General features: G+C 39.9%; 4 protein-coding genes across 7 annotated transcripts in view; 2 read left to right on the top strand and 2 right to left on the bottom strand.

Annotated features, from left to right (window-relative positions):
* Window positions 1-932, top strand: part of ano8b (anoctamin 8b) — a 42,919-nt gene extending 41,987 nt beyond the window's left edge. For both annotated transcript variants that reach the window (XM_089001421.1, XM_089001422.1), the window contains exon 19: window positions 1-932. This exon is cut by the window's left edge and continues 1,573 nt beyond it. The gene's annotated coding sequence lies outside the window, so the exon portion shown is untranslated.
* Window positions 933-3,112: 2,180 nt separating this feature from the next.
* Window positions 3,113-6,609, bottom strand: dda1 (DET1 and DDB1 associated 1). Its single transcript, XM_089001686.1, has 5 exons — window positions 6,283-6,609; window positions 5,862-5,942; window positions 5,716-5,767; window positions 4,533-4,594; window positions 3,113-4,451 (listed from the first exon to the last, which is right to left on the bottom strand). Exons 1-5 carry the CDS (start codon window positions 6,289-6,291, stop codon window positions 4,347-4,349), a joined length of 309 nt encoding a protein of 102 aa, XP_088857812.1. The 5' UTR covers window positions 6,292-6,609; the 3' UTR covers window positions 3,113-4,346.
* Window positions 6,610-7,360: 751 nt separating this feature from the next.
* On the top strand, window positions 7,361-18,099 carry abhd8b (abhydrolase domain containing 8b). Of its 2 annotated transcripts, XM_089000714.1 has the most exons (5): window positions 7,361-7,586; window positions 11,234-11,990; window positions 12,605-12,775; window positions 13,736-13,952; window positions 16,036-18,099. In XM_089000714.1, exons 2-5 carry the CDS (start codon window positions 11,236-11,238, stop codon window positions 16,312-16,314), a joined length of 1,422 nt encoding a protein of 473 aa, XP_088856840.1. In that variant the 5' UTR covers window positions 7,361-7,586; window positions 11,234-11,235; the 3' UTR covers window positions 16,315-18,099. The 2 variants fall into 2 exon arrangements, with proteins under 2 accessions (XP_088856840.1, XP_088856839.1); XM_089000713.1 differs by lacking the exon at window positions 7,361-7,586 and having other exon boundaries at window positions 11,206-11,990.
* Window positions 18,100-18,646: 547 nt separating this feature from the next.
* ptprc (protein tyrosine phosphatase receptor type C) overlaps window positions 18,647-25,442 on the bottom strand; it is a 28,038-nt gene continuing 21,242 nt past the window's right edge. For both annotated transcript variants that reach the window (XM_089000712.1, XM_089000711.1), the window contains exons 24-31: window positions 24,702-24,851; window positions 24,484-24,574; window positions 23,225-23,358; window positions 22,064-22,198; window positions 21,876-21,992; window positions 21,637-21,797; window positions 20,389-20,524; window positions 18,647-19,814 (exon numbers count right to left, since the gene is read on the bottom strand). In XM_089000712.1, coding sequence (XP_088856838.1) covers window positions 19,521-19,814; window positions 20,389-20,524; window positions 21,637-21,797; window positions 21,876-21,992; window positions 22,064-22,198; window positions 23,225-23,358; window positions 24,484-24,574; window positions 24,702-24,851 — 1,218 coding nt within the window. In that variant the 3' untranslated portion in view covers window positions 18,647-19,520. The remainder of the gene's footprint in view (window positions 19,815-20,388; window positions 20,525-21,636; window positions 21,798-21,875; window positions 21,993-22,063; window positions 22,199-23,224; window positions 23,359-24,483; window positions 24,575-24,701; window positions 24,852-25,442) is intronic.

The following is a 25,442-nucleotide window of genomic DNA, read 5'->3' as shown; positions in this document are numbered from 1 at the left end:
AAAAGAATAAAATGATGTTTTATGGGGACCTGGGAACGGATTATTCTCATTTTAATGGTTTCCTATGGGAAATTAATTTTTGGGATACACACTTTTCGCCTTACACTCTGTCTGGGAATCAATTAAGTTCGTAAGCCAAGGTATCACTGTATTTTGTGGCCAATTACGAGCAACTTCCAGAAACCCAGACAGGAAAAAAAAAGACTGATCTCTCATTGTAACGAAATAAGAGTGTCATCATAGATCAGTGTTAGACAATTGCCTCTTTTTTTAACTGTGAAATATTTGGCCCCGGTTTTTATGTGGAAAAAAAAGTAAAGCAATATTAATCAGTCTTTTCATTTGGAGCAGGTATCCTTGGTGAATTCACCAGCTTTATTTTCAAAGCCGAAGTGAGGTTGAAGCTTTGTACACATCTTCCTCATCTGTGACAATATGGGATTTATTTGAAGCAAAATCCCTGATGTCATTTTTCCCTCATGCAAAGAAGTAAAAGAAAGACGTGAAAAGGCCCTCCTTTCACAGCGGTCCTTCATTTCACACCCTCGAAAGACACTTGGCTAATGAGCGGCAAATTAAAGTTACTTTTGCACTCATTGTTACTTTTTTTTCTGCAGGAGACGACAGCCTGCCTGACACATTATGCAAACAGGACTGGAGAGGTTTCCTGTTAAATGATGCTTTGCTCTAATTTTTCCATTTGGTACTTTTGTTGCCTACAGATGTAGAGCGACCAAAGTGTGCAGAATGAGCCAAGAACGGGCCGAGTAGGTGTCACCATCTGGGTTGAGAAACATTTACCTATGCATTCATACATACAGAAGGGTTTTGGCTTTGTCAATAACCTGTAAAAATCAGTGCATACTCTGTCGGCAGCCCATATTTGTTGTGCACTTGCAGATTGCAATAGGTCCATGAAAAAAAAAATTGCGTGTGCGTGTGTATACATATATATATATATATATATATATATATATATATATATATATATATATATATATATATATATATATACATACAGTGTTTATATTTACATATATACATACAATGTATATAATTACATATATACATACATTGTATATATATATATACATAGTGTATATATATACATACAGTGTATATATATATATATATATATATATATATATATATATATATATATATATATACATACATACAGTATGTATATATGTATATACAGTATGTATATATGTATATACAGTAAAGTCTCATATCGATTATATCGATAGTACTGCTTATTACGATTTCTATGAACGCAAGGGGAAAATTTGCATGCCGCAGGATCGCATATATCGATACTCCGGTTATATCGATATTTTTTCCGACTCCCAAGAATATCGATATAACGAGACTTTACTGTATATACATCCCATGCATAAATGCATGTTTGCATTGATGCGGAGGGGCTAAAAATGTTATTGATACAATACATGCAATAAGAGAATAGGCAGTTGTCAAACTATGTATTCTTTTAACATTTTTTGGGGAGGGATTTGTTGCGTACAATTACCAGGCTCGGAGAAATATATAGTGTCAATTTGTGATTTTCAGAGAGGCACATTAAAAAAAAGAAAAAGATATTGATGTGTAGCTGGGCTTAACTCAAAAAAACTTTTGATAGCATCAATGAAGGCTCCATGACCCAAATTGCCAATTTTTGGATGTTTGAAAGCAGGGCTGGCAAATGTGCGCACATGGTGTAGTTATTCATGTAACAGATATTTGAGGGTCACTATATTTTCAGGGAAACAGCAAGTTCATAATGTACAGTAGACAATGATCACGTTGAGGACTTCATGTATATCATCATCGCATTTTGCTGCAGAAACATTCACACATTGACGCATTGCCTTTGCTTTGAATTAAACATGGGGGAACTACGGCGCATTTTCGGGGTCAAAAACGTGTTGATGTGGCAGAAGATCACATCAGACTGAATAAAATTGTAATAATGAAATGGTGTCACACAAAATTAGCAGCTGAATACATGAACACGGACGTGACTGTCAACATTGCTAACGACTGTCATCAACACCATCCATTGATGCCTCACAGTATATCATCAAGTTCTTCCAATGTACAAAAAAATATTTGAAAAACAATAACTGAGAAATTGGACTGTTGCTTTGTTTTAATTTATTTTGTCATATTTTTGTAAGATTGGAGACAAGTTGATAGTTAATAAAACTATTTCAAAAGTGTCTTGTTTGGTTTATTGTTTTAATTAAAGGACAACCGACACCATGTTTTTGTTTCCTAACTGACATCAGAAAAACGTATAGCATCGAAAATACCCAAAAAAATATTTTTAGTCAAATGAAAAACACCAATAAAAATGACTTAAAGTGTCCCAAAACTACTTCAAAATGACCTCACAAAGTTTCAATTTTCAGAAGGTCTCGCCCCCTTGTTCGTGACGTCACGCCAGGACGTCTTCACCTTGCTCTAGAATCAAAACAATGGCTTCAGATTCGGAGAAGATGATTTGTTGTTACTCATCCAGTTATGAATATGATTCAAATAGTTCTGAAGAGGAAAGCATAAATGTTTGCAATCGATTAAAGAAGTCCTTCCGTACCATTTTGAGTCGTCTGGACTCCAATGTAGCGTCCCAGAAAATGCACAAGATGGCGCCCAAGCTCCATTGGAAATGGGCTGATTTGTCTGCTAGTGTGTCAGCTAGTATCAAATAGTAGTCTTGGTGCAACACACAACGATTCACTATCGCGTTATTTATGTGTTTTCCTTCTAATTTCGCCATCAAAACGAAGTTTTCAGACCAAACAAAGTACCCAAAATGCATTGTGTGCCGCTTTCTCGGTCAGGGGCGTTCCTTCCGTGCCGTCAGGTATCGTCATCAACTCGAAAACAAGTCTTCCTGAATCTTCAGCCTGAGTCTTAAAACGTAAAATAGAGCTATATGCGGTGGAATCTTTGTAAAATACGCTCAGTTGAAGTCATTTGAAGTGATTTTACAAATTATGGACACAACTTGTCGGGAGGCTGTCCTTTAAATAATCCACAAATTTACCGAAATACATAGTGTAGTACATTTTTTTTGTTAGCAGAAAGAAGTACCAAAGGACAACTTTGTCCAGTTTTATTTCAGCAAAGCTAGAAAAAAATGCTATCTGATCTTATATCTTATGTACAAGATGTGTGTGTGGCGGGGACGGGGGGATTTCAGTGGGCTTTGGATGTCATCAAACAATCTTAGCAGAAGCATAACATGGTCTCATGATCGAAAACAGACACAAGTATCGAGATAACAGACCACATTGTTTCAGGCCCCTCACATAAACACGCATCTCTTTTATTCCGTCACGTAATGGCCGACAAACGAAACAACAAGACGCAATACGGACTGCATGCTTAAAACAAGCGCTTTTAACTTGGAACTACTTAAATCACCAAACAAAGGTGATGTGGAGAACAGGATCCGAATGGGGCGACCAGTCGTAAGGCCTCTAAGTAAGGCTAACAATCTAGAAATGCGCATTGGGGGTAGGTGGGAAAAAACAAAACCAAAATGAAAGAACAGGCAAGGTCAGATCATATCTATTCTGCACTATGACGCCGGTCTTTAACTTTCCATTTTATTTGTTTACATTGTACCGAAATAAAGTTATTCAACAAATGCATCTTAAATAAAATGATGGGAATGACATTTATTTACAAAAAAATGACTCTTTTTCATTCCTGCTTTCAAAACAGAAAATCTAACATTAGCATGTACACCGCTTTGCGCGTAGATGGTCGGTACAAGATTTTAAGATAATTACAACAAACAGCCAAGGCTAATTAATGTTTATGGAGCGATACACTGCGCATTCACACACGTTCTCCACAGGTGTTCTGGAAAAACGTCACCATGACAAGGTGAGCAGTGGAATTGAGTTTGTGAAGGGAGGCGGGGGGGACACGTTAACAGGCAAGAAGCGCATTGCCGTACTGATAATCGTGAAATGCAACCAAACGGCAAAAGTTCAATTGAGACTTTTTCAAGACTTCACTTGTCTAGTCACTTACTTGACTTTCACCGCATTGATTAGCTCACATAGAATACATGCACGCAACTCAACAATGCATACAAACATACATAACACACTGGACACATACCTTCCACGCAATAAGCGGCGGCACAATGGAGGCTCTTTTTCAGTTCTCAAAATGGTGGTTATAAATGTTCTAAGTCTGGACTGTCTTCTTCGGGGAAATCCTCCATTTTGGAGCGGCATAGCCCCTTGCCACACAACAGAGAGGCCATAAATGTAGTTTAGATTGGAATAAGCCTAGTAAACACAGAGACACACATACACGCACGCTTAGGAGTCTTCATTCATTTCTTGACTGTCCGTCCTGGCGATCTTTCTCGGGGGCGCCGGACTATCTCCATCGCCTTGTTCCTGTTCTCGTTTCTTGGCTGCGTTCTGGGCATCAAAATGGATCGTTAGCAATCACGCGACGCATCGATTTGAGGAAACCACTTTGGTTTGTTTAAACGCGCTTACCTCTTTGTCCCACTGATGATGGAGGTAGCGCAAGAGGATGTTGGTTTTCTCTGTGACAATAACTGGGGGGGGGATATAATCACTAATCAGTCCCTCTCATACATATACAGACATTCCCCAATTTACAAACGACATACGTTACGTCCGTGAGGTGAATTTGTTCAGAAATTGCTTCAGTGCTATGTTTTGTATGGAATGTATGTTTAAAGGACAACCGACACCATTTTTTTTTTGTTTCCTAACTGACATTGCCAAACAAACTTTCGTTTGGCAATTAGCATACTCGGCACGGCAGCCAATCAGAAGCCTGTTTCGCGCTTTGGACTATACCGTGACTGAAAAGTGTACTTGAGAGTTTTGAAAGCCGCTTAGAGAAGGCCACGTGGCTTTGAGCAGACAACGCAACGCAAACATTGCATTGTGCACCATGACGACAACTGGAGCAAAATCTTCAGCAAGGGATATTTACCATAAATTAATCAAGAGAGCATATGTGGTAGGTACTTCCTTAATTTAAAAAAAATCCTTTATACTTTGCAACAATGTTTTGTTTTGCGATTCATCGTCTTGTGTTTCAAGTTGTGAAAAATGGGGCAGGCAACTTTATGGCCGGCAGGCAACTTTTCAGAGTTGTCTGCCCGGGTGTCCGCTAACTTCTTGTCATGAGTTTCAGACACTGTTTGTGTCCCATGATATATAGCCAGAACTGAAGTATTGTGTACACATATGTGTTACCGATGGCAGTAGTATTTCATAGTAGTTGATATTTTAATGATTACTAGTAAGTTAATGTCTGCGATGTGAAACTAGGAAAAAACATATTCAAAACTCATTCATGATATAATAAAAGTGTTAAAAAACAACATATTTTGATCCATGAGTATACAGCCGCTGGTGTAATTATGATAATTGATAATACATAGTTTTCATTTATCCTTTAAATGTTAGAATTTTGAGTATCAGAATTCTTGAATAAGAATATCAGTCAAAATAGAGACAAGGTTGGGTTCCCATGATGAGCGTTTATGGAACACAAAATGAGTTTTGGTGTTTTCCCATTGGATAAACCAATGGAACCAAAAAATGGTTACTGTTTGTGAATGCCCCGAGTCTGGGAAGAGCCAAAAGACTTCAGCCCCCAATTGACCTGCAGTATTTTAAAGGCCAAGATATTAGTACTCACTCTGTTCTGAGGGGTATTCTCGTGTTGGAAGATAGACAGAGGGCCTCCGATTCTGCAGAGGACAGTAAAAAAAAATCAATCAAAAATACTTAATTGAGCAAGAATGTTGTGGTTTCTGAAGCGAGAGAAGAACGTAGTGTACTTACAGATGCTTTACACACAGAGTCAGCATGAAACCTGCTGAAGTTGCTTTTATTGTAGACGGGAAGTCCTTTTAGGAAATCTGCCTATGGGTGGAAGTAAAATCAGTTACGTTTTTTTCCCCAAATAAACCTTTTTAAGCCGACCCTGTACACTTCGCGACAACTGATTTTATTGGATCACCGAGGCATGTCATTGGGTGTACACATACGTCGGTCTCGGACCCAGCCAAGAACATCAATTGTAAACAAATCATTTCTATTTCCTACTCCAGCAGCAGAGTGTTTGATGATGCTGACAGGTTGACCTCAGTGATGTGAATAATGACGTGAATAACAACATCTAGCTGACTAGGGGGCAGTGGTTGGTTAACGCAAGCTTTGCGCCAATGACAACAACTCTGCATTGGTATGGAGTATTAGCTACCTTCTCCATGACAGTGGTCGAACTCAAATCCAACGTCGACGCCGACTGATGAGTTGGTTGCAGTCGCCGCCGTCGACGTCGTGATAGCGGCAATGTGTTTACGACTACGCAGCCGATCGCCGTGCTAGCTAAGGGACACAACACAGCTTGACTATCGGGTGGCACTGACTACACAAACACAAAACTCGCTCTCAGATCGCCATTTCCATTCTATATTTAATTATACGTAAAAAGTATCGCTCCGAAAAACACACCGCTTTTACGTTTATTAAATTAGCATAGCTGGTAATTCGGGACCAACGATGCTAACATGATGGCATCACAACTTCATATGACCACTGCCCGGAAACACTACTGTTACTTTAAGGGTTCTTTTTTCATAGCTCCCCCTGGCGTCTGGCGGTCCGATCTCAATCGCTTTTGTGCCGTATTCAGGCAAGGCTTCAATATCGCACAAAACATATAGAACGGTCGAGAAAACATATTTTGTCCAATTCTCGTGATCTAAACTGGAGCAGCTCATATTTTTGTTTTCAGATAGAACACTGCACACCCAAGCACGAGTGGCTTAAGCACACGTAGAGGCTTTAGCACACGTAGAGGTTTTAGCACATAGCACATAGTAATGAAAGTCACTCCAACTACTTGCATTTAACGTTGATTTATGTATTTGTCCGCTGTGTGTCCGTGTGTGTGCGTGTTCACATTTATGTTACTTTATTTTAAAATGTTTGCTCGTTTTTATTTTTCACACTTAGTCATGCCTTTTTAATTTTTATAACCGATGAAAAATTGCCACAAACGCGTCTGTTTTTAAAATTATTATTTGAACATTATTTATATTTTATACTGAATGAAAGCAAAATTTTGAAACGATTCACAAACATGTTTCTTTCCCAAAACGACATGGAGGAAACCTGCCCTTTATGCAGACGTAATATGCCGTTTCTGCCACTAGGTGGCACTACTTCCCATCCTTGAATCCACAGGAGATCATAACTGTTTGAAATCCCAATTGAAAGTGTTATTTTGTCTCCTGGAGCTTTCATTAGTCTTGAAATGTTTTTTTCTTCAAAGTCCAGATTGGATCTGGGGATGATATAGAGGCGAATAAACAAAACATGCCGCTCGTCGGACAGTGACAGGACATCGAAGACTACACTCGAGATAAATTAGATTATGGGATTGACCGTGACAGATTATATAGCTCTCCGTTTTCCTCGATTCTTTATGAGAAAAACACGACAGGGTAATCATATAAATCACGTTTCACTCCAGGGTTTGGAAAGTATGAAATTATGAAGGTATGAAATCTTTATTTTATTTTTTTAAACTCAACTAGAACAGTACAAAAGTAAACGTTCGCTGTCTGTAAAATATAGTAGCAACCGTCTAATGCTCATTAGACGTAAATGTACCTCGACGCTAATTTTGACAGCATAGTTTTGTGTGTGTGTGTGTCGATGTACTGATTCATATCACCTAAATAAACATCAAATTTGGATTCTAAAACCTGTAAATTAATTATGAACAGTAACGTGCATTCACGAGACATCCCTTTTTTCTTGCCATTGTTATATTTTGATTCGATTAATAGACAGACGCTTCTTCAACAGACGCTTAAATTGCCAATTTATATCACGTATATAACATGTTGAGACTACAGAAAACGTAAAACTCAATGGATTAAATACTTTTTGGATAGGTTTATCCAACGATTGGGCATACTATCAGGTAATATCACTTGTACTGCATGTTTTATCAGTGAAACGTATTGCATGTCATGTTTATCAACGAGCAGTTAGCAAACTGTTCAGAGATTATGGGTTCGTATATTGTCCCTGTCCTTCCTTTGCCTGTATGGATTTTCTCTGGATATACTGTTTTCGTCCCACATTACAACATCAAGCATATTTGCATTCACAGGAAACTGTGAATGGCAAATTGTCTACATGTGCTCAGGGAGTTGATGGCGACAAGTCTGAGGCCACGGTGTCAAATTAATTTTTTTTACCGCGGGCCACATTGTAGTTACGGTTTCCTCTCGGGTACTATTATGAATTTGGGGAAACCATTAGAATGTTTAATCTAGTCCACATGTTATATATAGAGCGCACAACAAATTAATACAAAACTAGTTGTAAAATCAGAAGTCAAGAATAATGACTGTTATTGTGGTTTACATATTGGATTGGATATTGGATATTGGATATGCCTTTATTAGTCTCACAGTGGAGAAATTTACATTTCACAGCAGCAAAGTGATGAAAGGAATGAAAGTAGTACATACATACGACAATTTGAAATTTTGGTCTGGACTTTAGCAAGGATCATGGCATTCGACACGCTAGATTTGCTTTCGCTGGCCGAATAAAATAATGTGGTGGGCCAGATTTGCCTCCCGGGCCTTGACTTTGACACCTGTGGTCGAGGGTGTATTCAGCATCTTGACCATTGTCAGCTGGTATTGACTCCAGTCACCCACGACCATAAATGACAAGCATTATCGAAACATGGTGTCTAATTATATCATGGAGTTTACTGTCCATTTAATTGGCAACTTTGAATCATTTATTATACTCCAGCAGTATACAAATCCTGATATAATGTCTTTGTAGCAGTCAGCCAGGCTCATTCTCTGACTGCCTGAATGTTATTAATCATCAGGATGAATGAGTTTGACAGTTCACATCAGGAGAAGAGATTGAGTTGTCTGGATTGAGAAAAAAACTATAATCCCCTCTAACCAGATAGGAAAGTAACAGGAAGTCAAGATAATACCACTTGCACAGGCTTGGAGACCCTGTATGGTGCATTGGTGTTGCCATGACTGGTAATCACCTGACTCTGTTGTTGATACTGCAGTTGTGTCTTAAAGGACAACCGACGCCACTTTTTTGTTTCCTAACTGACATCAGAAAAACGTTTTATAGCATCTAAAATACCCAAAACATGCAGTATGATATTTTTATTCAAATGCAAAACACTAATAAAAATGACTTAAAGTGTCCAAAATCTGCAAAAAATTGAGCTGCAAATTGGGCATTTTCAGAAAGTCCCGCCTCCAGTTCGTGACGTCACGCCAAGACGTCTTGCATTGCTGGAGAATCAAAACAATGGCTTCAAATAGTTCTGAAGATGAAAGCATACATGTTTACAATCGATTAAAGAATGTATTCCATGCCATTTTGAGGCAACATTGGGTGGAAATGTATCACCCAAAAAGAGGCAGAAAATGGCGTCCAAGCTCCTGTGATGAATTAATCTGCCCGTTTCCACAGGCTGATAAATTCCTTTGATGGAGCTTGGTCGCACTCTTCTGGCGGCTTTTTGGTGCAACACGAGGTTTTCAGACCAAACAAGTACAGCAAAATACATTGACGTGATGGAAGGACTGCTACAATGTGTATTTTTTTCGGTCAGGGGCGTTCCTTTAGTGACGTCACGTACGGACTCGTCACCAACTCAAAAACAAGACTTCCTGAATATTCAGCGCAAGTCTTAAAACGTAAAATATAGCGATATGCGGTGGAATCTTTGTAAAATACGCTCAGTAGAAGTCATTTGAAGCCACTTTACAAATTATGGACACAACTTGTCCGGAGACGTCAGTTGTCCTTTAATATGATCACAGTTGAGCCAGAAAGAAGGCATATGTGGAACTGTCGCAGCTTGGAATTGAAGCGGATTTACGTCAGACTACAGCTTTAACTGGCCGTCAACCAGTCTCAAGACACATATAGCCACAAACAAATAATCATACCCACATCCACAACATCACTGAGTGGGAACAGATCCCATGTATGTGGAATTGTCGCGGCTTGGAATTGAAGCGGATTTACGTTGGAAAGGAGATGTGAGACAATCTCTTTTCGTCAATGGATGCTACAGCTTTGTGTTTGCTTTCAATATTTAACTTGTAGATGTGCACATTTCACCATAACGTCCCTGATCCACTGGTGAAAAGGATGCTTTTATCCCGTCTTTCATCTAGAACTGCTTCACGCAACAAAGAGGGTAAAGAAAGTGCTTAAGATTGAATGACTGGCTGTGTCATCATATTTTTTATTTATTTATTTTTCTTTTTTTTTTTTACTTCAAGATGGCGCCGCGAGAGTGGCTGTCTTTACAGCAAGCACTCCTGTATTTATTTTTCTACTTCTTCCTTTCCTCTAACTTTCAAACTTTGCTACTGTAAAATGTAAATTTCTCCACGGCGAGACTAATAAAGGCTAACCCAATCCAATTCAATCCAAATATGCGAACAGAGAACTGCAGTATCAGGTCTTAGAAAACTTTCTCTAAATTGCACTTTGTGGATTGGTTGTCTAACTAGCTAGCTATTGGTTATCTATTAGATGGCTAGCTAACGTTCTATCTATTTACTACTCCTACTACTACTACTACTACTACTACTAATAATAATAATAATAATAATAATAATCCATGTCATTTCTCAGCGCCTTTCAAAACTCTCAAGGTCACTTTACAGTCACAGGATCATTTTTTCTGTGGGTGAGCAGCGGCAGCCACATGTGCCAGCGTTCACTCAACCCGGAATAACTCAAATGGATAGAAGGTTAGCTAGCTGATAGATAACTAATAGATAGCTAGCTGGCTGGTTGGATAGCTAATCTATAACGAGTGGATGGATACCTGGGTGGGTCCACACCAGTGCCAGGGTTTTTGTCATTTTATTCCGGGTCGAGTGAACGCTGGCGCATGTGGCTGCCGCTGCTCACCCACAGAAAAACTGATCCTGTGTGACTTGAGAGTTTTGAAAGGCACTTATAAATGAAATGTATTATTATTACTTTGATATGCGGGTGGCTTGATATCGACTTCTTGTTCGTGAAAGCTGAAACAATAAGAAACAATAAGAAACAATGACTTGTCCCTCAGGTGATACTTGACATCTTTAACATGTCCTTATCTGTGCGTTTCAATACAGCCATGCCGGCAAGCTCTATGGAGGGTCTTCTCTGCTGCCTTCCGTCAAAATCAACCAACGTCGTAGTGCCCGTGGAGACGTTTGAACCTACCAACGGTTTGGAGTTCATTGAGGTGAAACCAGGCCGCGTGCTTCGCGTTCGACATATCATCCCTGAGCGGGCGGTGGTGGAGCAACCAACAGGGCAGGGTGGTTGCGTCAGCTGCAAGAGGAGGATCTCGATCTTCTGCAATGGACGGCTGTTCATCGAGAACCTGGGCGACAAGCAGCAGAAAACCTGCGGCAATGGTGACACGCAAACCAACAGCACCGTGGAGGTTGAACTGACAGGTTGCGACAACTCTTCACCGCCCTCCCAGCTCCCCGATAGCGGGGCGAACTCGGTCACGGCAGTAAAAGCCGTGACAGCTGAGACGGGAGCAGGAGGAACATCGCACGATCGACACGGGCGGAATCTCAAACGCACTGTGGTGATTGACTGCGAGAGGAAAATCTCAGCATGTAAAGGGACGCATCCGGATGTTGCCCTGTTCTTCATTCACGGTGTGGGAGGCTCTCTCGATATCTGGAGGAGCCAGTTGGACTTTTTTTCTCGACTGGGCTATGAGGTGATCGCCCCTGACCTGGCAGGCCACGGGTCCAGCTCGGCGCCTCCAATAACCGCCGCGTACACTTTCTATGCCCTGGCAGAAGACATGAGACTTATCTTTAAGAGATACGCACGCAAGAGGAATATTCTCATCGGACATTCTTACGGGTAAACAACACTGATATTACAGTTTCATACTTATTATCTGGCTGGCTGGCTAGCTAGCTAACTATCTATTGGCTATCGAGGTGGCCAGCTATCTATCTATTGGGTTGGATTTGAATTACCTTGATTAGTCTCGCAGTGAAGAAACGTACTATTTAGAAATTTAAATCAAATAAATTTTAACCCTGCAGTCTAGACTCCGCCTTTGAACTATCAAAGTTGAAACTCTCTCACTGTCGTCTGCCTGTCTGTTTAATGTTTAAACCACCTCCACTCACTGCTGCGTTCTTGACCAATCACGTGGGTTTAACTAAAGACTGGAGGCGGGGAATAGAGGACAAAAACAGTCGGCTGCCATTTTGTTATTAGAAGAACGAGCTCGTTCGCGAACGACACATCACTCATTGAGGCAGCTCAGTGTACGAAAAAAGTTCGTATGCCAAGGTAAAGTTCGTATGCCAAGGTCAAATTTTCATAAATGTAACGTTCGTAAACTGAAAAGTTCGTAAGCCAAGGGGTTCGTAAACCGAGGTATCACTGTATTTGATCATCAACTATTACTTATGCCTCAAGGGAGAGACAGAAAATACGTATTCATGTTCTTTTTTTTGCACCAGTGTTTCATTCTGCACCTTCCTGGCCCATGAATATCCGGAACAGATCCACAAGATGGTGATGATCAATGGAGGTGGGCCTACAGCACTGGAGCCCAGCCTTTTCTCTGTCTTCAATTTGCCTTCATGTGTGCTTGACTGCCTCTCTCCACTTCTCAGCTGGAGTTTTCTCAAGTAAGACACATCGGGACAAACATTGGAATTGGGCTAAATACACGCACGTTTGTTTGAATGCGATTGCACATCACGCATACAGTACAAGTAACATCCGAGTTACGACCGGTGCGACATACGACCACCCGTACTTACGACCGCAACCGCCTGACCCCTTTTTTTTTTCTACGCCAGGCACCGCAATGTCTTCCCGGCGCAATTTTGGCCAGCCAGTATCTCACTGTCGCACAGCCGGTGACCTCGTAATGGCACTGTGTATTATGCGTGGGAAGCCGTGCGTATTTGGGTCAGCAGAAAGCGTGTGCGCCGACACAGTAATAAAGATCGATAATACGAAATATAAAATGATTAAAATGACACTAAAAGTTATAAGATTTATAAATGAACTGTCAACATTTTGGTATGTAATAGTATTCAATAGAAAACGTTCTTTAAAAACAACAGATTGACATCGTATACTATTCTGTCGTATAAACCTTGTGTCGGCCATTTTGAATGCCTTTCGATTTACGACGGTTTGATGTACAACTGTTTTGTCGGAACGGAACGCGGTCGTAACTCGGATGTTACCTGTATTTATTGTGTAAATCAGGGGTGTCAAAGTAATTTTTTTTTCGGGCCACATTGTAGTTATGGTTTCCTCTCGAGGGCCGTTATGAATTTGGGGAACCCATTAGAATGTTTAAATCCCTTCAAATATTACATATAGAGCACACAGCAAATTAATGAATAACTCGTTTTCAAATCTGAAGTCAAGAATAATGACTTTTATTGTGGTTGACATCCAAAAATATGACATTTTGGCTCAGATTTTAGCAATCATCATGGAATTTAACAAGTTTGATTTGCTTTCGCGGGCCGAAAAAAAATGAAGTGGCGGGCCGGATTTGGCCCGCGGGCCTTGACTTTGACACCTGTGGTCTAAATGAATCAAATTTTGCTTGCCGTCCGCCACTACAGGGCCGGATTTGCTCACCAGGGTGCAAAGGAGAAGCGTCTGCTGAAAGAGAACAACGCCTTCAACGTTTCGGCTTTTGTGCTGCGTGCCATGATGAGTGGGCAATATTGGCCCGAGGGCGATGAAGTTTATCACGCTGAGCTCACAGTGCCCATCCTACTAGTTCATGGAATCCATGACAAGTTTGTCCCCGTTGAGGAGGACCAACGAATGGCAGAGGTAAACGCCCCAAATTACTCAGGGAACTGGGTTCGGACCCATCACTGTCGTAACCGCAGTTCCTGATAAGGTGGTTTGAATCCGAATACGACCCACTTAAATACATTTGCATATAGTGTGTCAAAGATAAACAAATTTGAACATGGAACAATATTCCGATGCTGTTTCACGCCAATCCAGTCAATCGCTGGAATTACGTTCTTCTTTTCTGCCACTTTAACTCATTCACTGCCACACATATGCAAAAATGTGTCCACTGCAGTGCCAGGGTTTTTGGCATTGTCATGTACATAAACATTCAATGCAGCGTAAGAAAGCTAAGGCTCTCTTCTTTAATCAGAAAAAAAGAGTTAATTCCTAAATTATATGAAGATGGAGTTTTATTGAATTAATTAATTTATTTATTTATTTACTTTTAGTTACTACTAATAATTTATAAATGTTTTAATGTAATAATATATTAACGTATTAATTTATGAATTTGTTAACATATTAACACATTAATCAATGTTTGTTTATTTTTAATCTACCATTAGGAAAAGCTAGGAAAGAATGTCAAAAACGTAGCTAGCTATCTATTTGCTATATATCTCTTTGCTGTCTATTAGTTATCTATCTATTACCTATCTAGCTAGCTAGTTATCGCGCTAGCTAGCTATTGGCTAGCTAACTAGCTAGCTTTCTATGTATTTGAGTTATTCCGGGTTGAGTGAATGCTGGCGGGTGTGGCTGCCGCTGCTCACCCACAGAAAAAACTTGTCGTGTGACTGTAAAGTGACCTTATTAATTTATTAGTATATGCATTTATAAATGTATTAATGTAATAATATATTAAGGTATTAATTTATTAATTTGTTAACATATCAATCAATGTATTGATTTATATGTTTGTGTGTGTCTGTGTGTGTGTGTGTTTATTTATGTATTTATTAGTTTGTGTGTGTTTGTTTATTTTTACCTACCATTAGGAAAAGTTAGGAAAGAATGTCAAAAATGTAGCGAGCTATCAATTTGCTATCTATTTGCTGTCTATTAGCTATCTATGTAGCTAGCTAGCTATTAACTATCTAGCTAGCTAGTTAGCTGTCTATTAGCTAGCTAGCTTTCTATCTATTTGAGTTATTCTGGGTTGAATAGACGCTGGCGCGTGTGGCTGACGCTGCTCACCCACAGAAAAAAAGTTGTCCTGTGACTCTAAAGTGACCTTGAGCGTTTTTAAAGGTGCTTATAAATGAAATCTATTATTATTATCATCATCATCATCATTATTATTATTATTATTATTATTATTATTATTATTATTATTATTATTATTATTATTATTATTATTATATGAGCTTAAAATGAGGCCGGCTGTCCAAAATACAATGCAATGCATACATATTGGTTTATATAGCGCTCCAACAACAGCTGAAACTGGAACAAAGCGCTAACATGGAAAAGAAAGGAAAATGCTGCCCCATTGTGGAAAGGAAAAAAAAACATTGCCAGAGGCCATGGCCAACGCATTATCGGCACCCAAGCAAGAAAAACAAAAACCCGAACAAATTCGGGAATGGCGCTCTACGTCATATTTTCAATTCCAAAATAAATTCGGGAATGGCACTGAATGAGTTAATATATAATCAGAATAATTTGGGTACCATTACAGACCCTTGCGGTACTCCAAAATTCATCTTTAATATCTCGGATTTTATATTATTGTTCTGCACAAATCGACACCGGTCATCCAAGTGTGACATCAGATGCACCTTATTGAATTTGGGGGTTTGCAATTTTACGTTTACCATCAGCTTGTGAGTTGGCGTTCTGACTTGCACACCTGAATTGCTGCGTTATCCGTTTGATTCAGCAACATTTTAGACTTATCTGAAAAATAGTAGAGTATCAATATCAGACTACATTATGACTTTAAAGTGAAGTGCTTTTCCTCCCACATTATTATTATTGTTATTGAGCTCCTGTTTTTGTTTTTCTACTTCTTCCTTTCCTATCACTGTCATAACTTTGCTGCTGTGAAATGTAAATTTCTCCACTGGGAGATGAATAAAGGCTAATCCAATCCAATTTTTGCATCTGTCAGATCCTTCTTATCGGCTTCCTAAAGCTCTTGGAAGATGGCAGTCATATGGTGATGATGGAATGTCCAGAGACTGTCAACACTCTCCTGCACGAGTTCTTCCTCTGGGAGCCTGTTACCCTTCCACCGCCAAAATCCAAAGCCCGTCCAGAGACTGCCAAGGCCCAAAGGGACAACACCAAGACTGTATCAGATCCCGCCAAAGTCCGACCGGCAACCGCCTTGAAGGCCTCATTGAACAGTGGAGCAGAGGTCAAGTTCGACAGAGGGGACAAAAGATAAGAAAATGGCCGCGATGACGAAACTTGAATAGAATTTCGTGTGATTCACGTGGCTTGAGACGAAAAAGTCCACGGAAAAGGTTGAAGGCCAAGAGTCTGCACGTGGTCAACTCGAGTATGAGAAGGAGAATGGAGCTCGGGTCATGTGACGAGTGAAGATGATTGGAGAGATGTTTTGCCTTGAAATGATGAATGCTTAAAGGACAACCGACACTTAAAGGACAACCGATTTTTTTTGTTTCCTAACTGATATCAGAAACACGTTTTATAGCATCTAAAATACCCAAAACACGCAGGCTGATATTTTTAGACAAATGAAAAACACCAATAAAAATGACTTAAAGTGTCCCAAAACTACTTGGAAATGGCGAGTTTCAGAAGGTCCCGCCCCCTTGTTTGTGACGTCACGCCAGGACGTCTTGCCTTGCTCTATAATCAAAACAATGCTTTCTTGTTACTCATCCAGTTATGAATATGATTCAAATAGTTCTGAAGAGGAAAGCATAAATGTTTGCAATCAATTAAAGAAGTCCTTCCGTATCATTTTGAGCCGTCTGGACTGAAATGTAGTGTCCCAGAAAATGCACAAGATGGCGCACAAGCTCCGTTGGAAATGGGCTGATTTGTCTGCTGGGAATTTGTATCAACTAGTATCGAATAGTAGTTTGGGTGCAAAACACAACGATTCACCATCGCGTTATTTATGTGTTTTCCTTCAGATTTCGCCATCAACACTGATCGATACGATGTTTTCAGACCAAACAAAATACCCAAAATGCATTGTGTGTCAGGGGCGTTCCTGACGTGACGTCACGTAAGGAATCGTCATCAACTCGAAAACAAGACTTCCTGAATATTCAGCGTGACTCTTAAAACGTAAAATATAGCTATATGCTGTGGAATCTTTGTCAAATACGCTCAGTCGAAGTCATTTGAAGTGATTTTACAAATTATGGACACAACTTGTCTGGTGGCGTCGGTTGTCCTTTAACTTTTATGGGTGCGATTGTACAAATAGAACTATGACATTTTCGCCGTGTGATGCCAGAAGACATTTTGGCACATTTGCTATTGATACAAAGAAATGAAAGTAAATGCATCTGTTTTTTTACATTTAGGATTTAGGTTGTTCTATAGGCATAGTGTATGACCATCCATAGATGACTATGACATGTTGGTGAGCAGTCGGTATTGTGCAGATGCATTCAAAGCTATGTTGTGCAAATTCAAAACATAGATGATTCTCGAATTGATTGTTTTTTATATTGAACTGTTTACACCTTTGCATGTGTGTTTTTAGATGAATGGTGAACATTTCACAATTGACTCACTCATGTATTGTTGTTTTTTTTAATTACAGACCATATGGATGCATTTTAAAAGATTCTTCTTAAGACATTCTTCCAAACCATTAACTCATTTATTGCCACATGTGCAAAAATGGGTCCACTCCAGTGTCAGTGTTTTTGTCATTGTCACTCAAATTGCAGGACCCACAGAATATTGAGTTTTAGGAATACATAAACATTCAATACGGTGTTAGAAACCTTGGGCTGTCTTCTTTCATAAGAAAAAAAAAGGTAATTCATAAATTATATGAGTCTGGAGTTATATGAGCTTGAAATGAGGGTGGTTGTCCAAAATACAATGCAATACATACATATTGGTTTGAATAGCGCTTCAACAACATAGAAAAAAGAGAAATGCGAAAACTAGTGGAAGGGAAAACACTGCCAGAGGTCTGGACAGCGCTTTATCGGCACCCAAGCATGAAAAAAAAACAAAACCTGAACACATTCGGGAATGGCGCTCTACGTCATATTTTCAATTCCCGAATGAATTCAGGAATGACAGTTAAATGAGTTAATTTAATAGTTTAACCTGAACGTTTTTCATCTGCAATCTTCTGGACATACATGCCAGCTAGCTTTTTTTAGTGACTTTTGATTACTCTCCATAAATCACACAAGCATTGTGCAGGCACGATCCAAAGCCGTGATAGTAGAGATACAGACGTCGAGGCTGATGAAGAGCATTTAAAAAAAACATGTAGCTTTGTTAATAATGCAGTATCATGTAATAAATGACATGATAAACCTTTGAAGTCAATTCTCAGATGAAGCAATGAAAAACATGGACAAAGTCTGTGTAAGCTCTCAGTCGTACAGGAGTGGTCCATCGATGAAAAGGTTTCTTCAGCCGTCATCTGTACTTCTTTGAAGGTGTTGAACGTTTCGCCTCTCATCCAAGATGTTTCTTCAGCGAACTAAAGTCTTACTGGTAGTTTCGGCCTTATATATATATATATATATATATATATATATATATATATATATATATATATATATCCCTACTGTCCAGACGTGGCGGTGCCGGACTCTGCTATGATTGGTCCCTGCTCTCAAGTTGGAGGGAGCAGAGGACTACTCCCTGCGACTCGACTGATTACTTTTATTGTCCTGACTGATTACTTTTTTGTCCTGCCTGAGTATGAGGTCTACGACTGGCCTGATTGCCCCATTTGCGCTAGTATCACCTCACCAGCATAACCAAGCCTATGTTGCCTAAGCAATCTGTTGTACGAACGATCCAAATTGAACCTCACCCCACGGTTTAGTGAAGGATTTTGCTGTATTATGAAAATAGCTTCTTTTACTCCCCTTTCAAACCATCTATTTTCTTTCGCTAAGATTTTAACCTCATTGTCGTCAAATGAGTGGTTGCTAGCTTTTAGGTGCATATGTACTGCAGATTGAGTATTATCCCTGCGATGTTGATAAAGTCTTTTTTTTGAGAATTTGTTGAGTCTCCCCAATGTACTGCTCTTTACAATTTTCATTCTTACAATGCATTAAATAAACTACATTACTTTTTTTCATTAGACAGCCTATCTTTTGGATGCACTAATTTTTGCCTTACAGTGTTTATCGGTTTGAAATAAATAGGAATTTTGTGTTGCCAAAGGACTCTTTGTAGTTTTTCAGAAACTCCTGCAATGTAAGGTACTGCTACTCCTCTCCTTTTTGTATCTTCAGAATTTTTGGTTTCATTCCCTATTCTTTCCTTTTGACATTTGTTAAAAGACCACTAAGGGTACCCACAGACACCTTCAAAGAAGTACAGATGACGGCTGAAGAAACCTTTTCATCAATATGTAGCTTGGTTCCAAATATGATTTGGGGAGCATCCCATTTCAAATGTAACCCCTCATACCTCCCGAATGACACTGGACATCTCCGTGAGACTGCCTGATAATTTTTCGCCCTCCTTTTTATCCTCTTGCCTTCCTTTGGGCACCACAGGATCACTCTCTGCAGCCTTTTTCTGGCCCATCTCATGATTACGGGCTCCATCTCCAGTCTTCTCTTCCGTTTCCTCCTCTGGTAATGTTTCATTGACCAATTGGACAGAGTCTGCTTCTGAGGCCCGAACTGCTTTCACCTCTCCGTTCCGGACAGGATAGACCCCATCCAGTGCATCATACAAGAACCGGTATTGCTCCTGTCAAAAAAAGCACAATGTTTTAAAATTGGGCTCACAAATAGAAAGATACAATACCAGTAGAAAATGCACGCATGGGAGTCTATTTTACTTTTTTGTCAACTCAACTTAACATGAATCACAAAACAAGACCACAATGTACTCTCTAAAGTCAGCTATGTTGATCGATGAAAAGGTTTCTTCAGCCGTCATTTGTACTTCTTTGAAGGTGTCGGACGTTTCACTCTGCATCCGAAAATCTACCAGCACAATTTTAGTTAGCTGACAAAGCTTTTCAGATGAGGAGCGAAACGTCCGACACCTTTAAAGAAGTACAGATGACGGCTGAAGAAATCTTTTCATTGATCGACCACTCCTGTACGACTGAGAGCTTACTCAGATATCAGCTATGTTGAGCATTTATTTCTTTCTGGAGACTCACAGGGCAATGGCACACACAGAAATCTGCGTATGTCCACCACTCCTGAAGGTAATTTTGAGACCATTATTGATTGTTTCATTCACTGGTAACCATCTTTTAAAATCTATGCTTTAAAAAAAAACAATGCTGAAAGACAACAGTGGTATTTCTTACCAGATTTGCAATCATGCCCTGTCGTTCCTTGCGCAAGGATCGGCTAACGTTGAAAACGTCTACAACCTTTTCATTCTCGGCGCTGTCGAGAAGGCTCCACAGAGCACAAAAAACGCCACAACGGGACGAGCCGTCACTGAGGAGAAGCAGCATGTGCAGACACACAAACGCACATACAGAAGTTGGTCATTACTTCATAGCATCACTTCCACTAATTTACTCATTATCTTTCATCACAAAAAATACAACATTTGCTACAGTGGACAGCTTATCGTGTTATCAGGTCACAGGGTGCATGAAATGGTTAATAATATCCCTTTGGAGCATTTTCACAGTTGGACAGTCTGCGGCTGGATGGATGCATGGCTTGTGTTGCCCGCGATGAGACGAAAGACGTCAGCGTAGAGCGCCGATGCGTATGTGGAACTGTCGCGGCTTGGAATTGAAGCGGATTTACGTCAGACTGCAGCTTTATCTGGCCGTCAGCCAGTCACAAGACACATACAGCAACAAACAACCAATCATATCCACATCCACAACATCACTGAGTGGGAACAGATCCCATGTATGTGGAACTGTCGCAGCTTGGAATTGAAGTGGATTTATGTCAGACAACAGCTTTATCAGGCCGTCAGCCAGTCACAAGACACATATAGCGACAAACAACCAGTCATACCCACATCCACAACATCACTGAGTGCGAACAGATCCCATGTATGTGGAACGGTCGCGGCTTGGAATTGAAGCGGATTTACGTGCGGACAGGAGATGTGAAACAGTCTCTTTTCGTCAATGGATGCTACAACTTTGTGTTTGCTTTCAACATTTAGCTTGTAGCAGACGTGCACATTCCACCATGACGTCTCAGATCCACTGGTGAAAAGGACGCTTTGATCCTCTCTTCTATCATCGAGAACTGCTTCACGCATCAAAGAGGGTGCAGAAAGCACCCTCTAAAAATTGAATGACTGTGTCTTTTGTGTTGTGTCACATTATTTGTTTTTTTTTTTTACTTCAAGATGGCTGTCTTTACGGCAGCTCATATATTTATTTTTCTCCTTTTCTTTCCTCTTACTTTCATCACTTTGCTGCTGCAAAATGTAAATGTCTCCACTCCGAGACTAATAAAGGCAAATCCAATCTAATTAACGGATAACACGTGGCGCTTATGCAAAATAAATGGCCTTCTACGTGAAAGTCAAGTGATTGACAGCTGTCCAGGAACAACTTCCTTGCATGGTTGATTACCTGCAGTGGACCACAACTGGAGGGCCTCTTTGGGCTTTGCCACAGTCACAATTATGCTTGACCTCTTTAATCATGTCAGTCAGATCTCGGGGGTTCTCCAGTAGCTCTCTATTGACCCACTTGAGGAACTGGACGTGTTTCACGATACGACTGTCTTTCCCCTGTTGACCGAAGAATTAGGAAGGAATTAAATACAGAGTAAGAGTGGATTTAAGATGAGTGAATGAAGGCGGCGTTACCTTGACGTGATGAATCCGCATGTCACGCTTGATGGTAGTGGAAGAAGCGTCTGTTGACATCACTTCCACTTCAATATCCCTACAAGTGCTGTTCTCTTTTTCCCAGTATACAGGTTCCTATGCACAAGGAAGCCAAAGCTCATTTGATGTGGCAAATAAACATTGCAGTCTGATTATTATTCAAATACCTTTTCATCAGCAGTGACCCCTGACAGCATGACAATGGTGGACACTTTCCTCTGGTAAACCATCAACCAAAAGTCACCGACCGTGTTTGCTAAAGGAGTCTGCGCTGTAATGAAACAGTGTGGACCCCAGTAGCCCTGCGGGTGCAAAGAGAGCACCAAATCTGTCTATCGGTGATCTTCAATGAAAGAGTCAGTGGTGGGCCGTCAGGGCCTGCAAGACCTTCTATGCTAGCCTAAAAATATCTGAATCACAGATTAATGTGAATTATATTTTGTCAATGAATACTTATTAAATAAATCCAAATCTGTCTATCGGTGATCTTCAATGAAAGAGTCAGTGGTGGGCCTTCAGGGCCTGCAAGACCTTCTATGCTGGCCTAAAAATATCTGAATCACAGATTAATGTGAATTATATTTTGTCAATGAATACTTATTAAATAAATCCAAATCTGTCTATCGGTGATCTTCAATGAAAGAGTCAGTGGTGGGTCGTCAGGGCCTGCAAGGCCTTCTCTGCCGGCCTAAAAATATCCATACCCATTCATCGTAAAAATTCAAACAATTTAATGGCAGTATTTCTTAAGTTTCTTCAAGTCACAAGTTACTTCCTGGCCAACGACACCCTGTAGTGGATGTGTAGTAATATCAGACCACACTTGCAGCTGATTTGTTGAAAGGTAGCACTACTGAAGGCCTAGGAATGACATGCACGGCCTATCTAGAACTGCTTCATGAAAGAAAATGTTTCTCTTGTACTCAAACATCATAGAGTACATGGGACAAGTTATTAAGATTGCACAACTGTCCATGTTTGTATGTGTCTGTTGTGTTTATTATTTTGCTTTGTGTTGACTATTATGAAGCGCTTTGTTACAGCTGCAGCTGTTGTGACAGCGCTATATAAATTAGGATGTATTAAATAAATAATTCACATATAAGGCGCAGGGTCATTTTTTGAAGAAAATGAAGGCTTTTGGCGCACCTTATACACTTGAAAATACGGTACTTCTGTCTTTGGAATGCCCAAAAAGTTTATCTTTTGTAATTCCAAGTTAGCCATGGGAAGATCCCCTGACTCTGATTTTTGTGAATGGTATACAACTGACAAAAATAGTTACTTTAACTTTAGCCCCAATAAATCAAGAAATAAATGATACACACGTGAATGCTGGAGGCGTTAATATATTTAGTGGACTCGGGATCGTCTTCACTATCGGATGATGCTTCCTCGGGATCTTCATCATGGCTGCTATCCTGACTTGACGCCTCGTACAACAACACTCTGTTGTAATCATCTGAATGTGGAATGATTATGGAGTTTACACACCAGACGTGAATTGAAAGCTTATTGTTTTAAGATTCAAATGTAAATCACAACGGACAAAGGAAATGGGACACTTAAAGGACAACCGACACCTTTCTTTTGTTTCCTAACTGGCACCAGAAAAACGTTTTATAGCATCTAAAATACCCAAAACACCCAGGCTGATATTTTTAGTCAAATGCAAAACACCAATAAAAATGACTTAAAGTGTCCCAAAACTACTTCAAAATGACCTCAGAAAGTTACAGTTTCATAAAGTCCCGCCCCCTTGTTCGTGACGTCACGCCAGGATGTCTTGCCTTGCTCTAGAATCAACAATGGCTTCAGATTCAGAGAATATGTTTCTTATTTCTCATCCAGTTATGCATATGATTCAAATAGTTCGGAAGAGGAAAGCATAAATGTTTGCAATCGATTAAAGAAGTCCTTCCGTATCATTTTGAGGCGTCTGGACTCCAATGTAGCGTCCTGGAAAATGCAGAAGATGGTGGCCAAGCTCCGTTGGCCTGATTTGTCTGCTGGGAATTTGTGTCAACTAGTATCAAATAGTAGTCTTGGCAACACACAACGATTCACCATTGCGTTATTTATGTTTTTTTCCTTCTAATTTCGCCATCAACACGGATCAACACAAGGTTTTCAGACCAAACAAAGTACCCAAAATGCATTGTGTGTTGCTTTCTCGGTCAGGGGTGTTCCAGACGTAACGTGACGTCAGGCATCGTCATCAACTGGAAAACAAGACTTCCTGAATATTCAGTGCAAGTCTTAAAATGTAAAATATAGCTATATGCCGTGGAATCTTTGTAAAATACGCTCAGTAGAAGTCATTTGAAGTGATTTTACAAATTATGGACACAACTTGTCCGGAGGCATCGGTTGTCCTTTAAGTGACTCTGAGGAGTCCTCCAAATATTTGGGAACTGTTTTTTTCCCCCTGCTCAAATAGAACAGAAATTGTGAACCAGCAGACACTCTCATTGGTCCAAAATCCGAGACCATGCAGAAAAATATTTGCATATGTCTTCTTTCACTCATTTCAAAATTATCCAATGCCTTTGCCCATATTGTGTGTAAAGTTGATTTTCATATTTACAAGGGATGACAGTTGAACAGCGATTCTTCTGTTTGTTTTCCTCAGCGATCCCGGCATTGGATGTCTTCCAATTGTAGTAGGCAGGAAGTCTCTGAGTATTACAAGATTTCACATTTATTTTTAGAAATGTATTTTTAGAATTAGACTTTAGGTTAAAAATAGGAAAAAGCTTGAAATGGTAACTTCAAGAAGACAGAAAAGAAACAAATATTCCATACATCAAACTCATCCTCCAGTAAGGTTGGTTCATTGTCAGAGTTGCTCTCTTTCAGTATGCTCAGTGAACTATGGAGTTCTGACAGGGAGATTTCTGTTTCTCCAAACTGGTTGTGTTCCAACAGAGCCTGGTGAATCAGGATGTATTGAGCCTGTGGAGACACAAAAGCATGCAGCACTTGCTTATTACAATCATACATGAGCGTAGCGATGCAATCGCAAAGCTGCTTGAACGAATAGAATGAAAAGAATTTTGATGGATTGACTGCAGCAGCTTCTTGGCATTTTTTTTAATACCTGGACGGACTGGTACAAAGTAGCCCATGGTCCCATGGAACATTGTGTTATCATACTAAATGCTAGCACGTGGTTCCATGTTGACATTAGCATGTTGACATTAGCACACTACCAACTGTTGTTAGCATGCGACATGTTAGCATACTCACAGTTAACTCATTACCTGCCATTCATGTATTTATTCAGGATTTGAAAGTAGAGCGCCATTCCCAAATTTGTTCGGGATTTGTTTTTTTCTTTTTTTGGGTGCCGATAAAGCACTGGCCATGGCCTCTATCATGTTTTTCTTTCCACAAGGGGGCAGCATTTCCCTTTTTCCATGTTAGCACTTTGTTCTAGCTTCAGCTGTTCTTAAAGCCCTGTATAAACCAATGTGTATGTATTGCATTGTATTTTGGACAGCCGCCCTCATTTCAAGCTTATATAACTCCAGACTCATAAAATTT

Source organism: Hippocampus bargibanti, linkage group LG07 (assembly GCF_051943395.1).
Source record: "Hippocampus bargibanti isolate YZ-2025 linkage group LG07, ASM5194339v1, whole genome shotgun sequence".
Lineage (NCBI taxonomy): Eukaryota > Metazoa > Chordata > Actinopteri > Syngnathiformes > Syngnathidae > Hippocampus > Hippocampus bargibanti.
The sequence above is the reverse complement of the archived record's forward strand: the minus strand, read 5'-3'. Positions and strand labels throughout refer to the sequence as shown.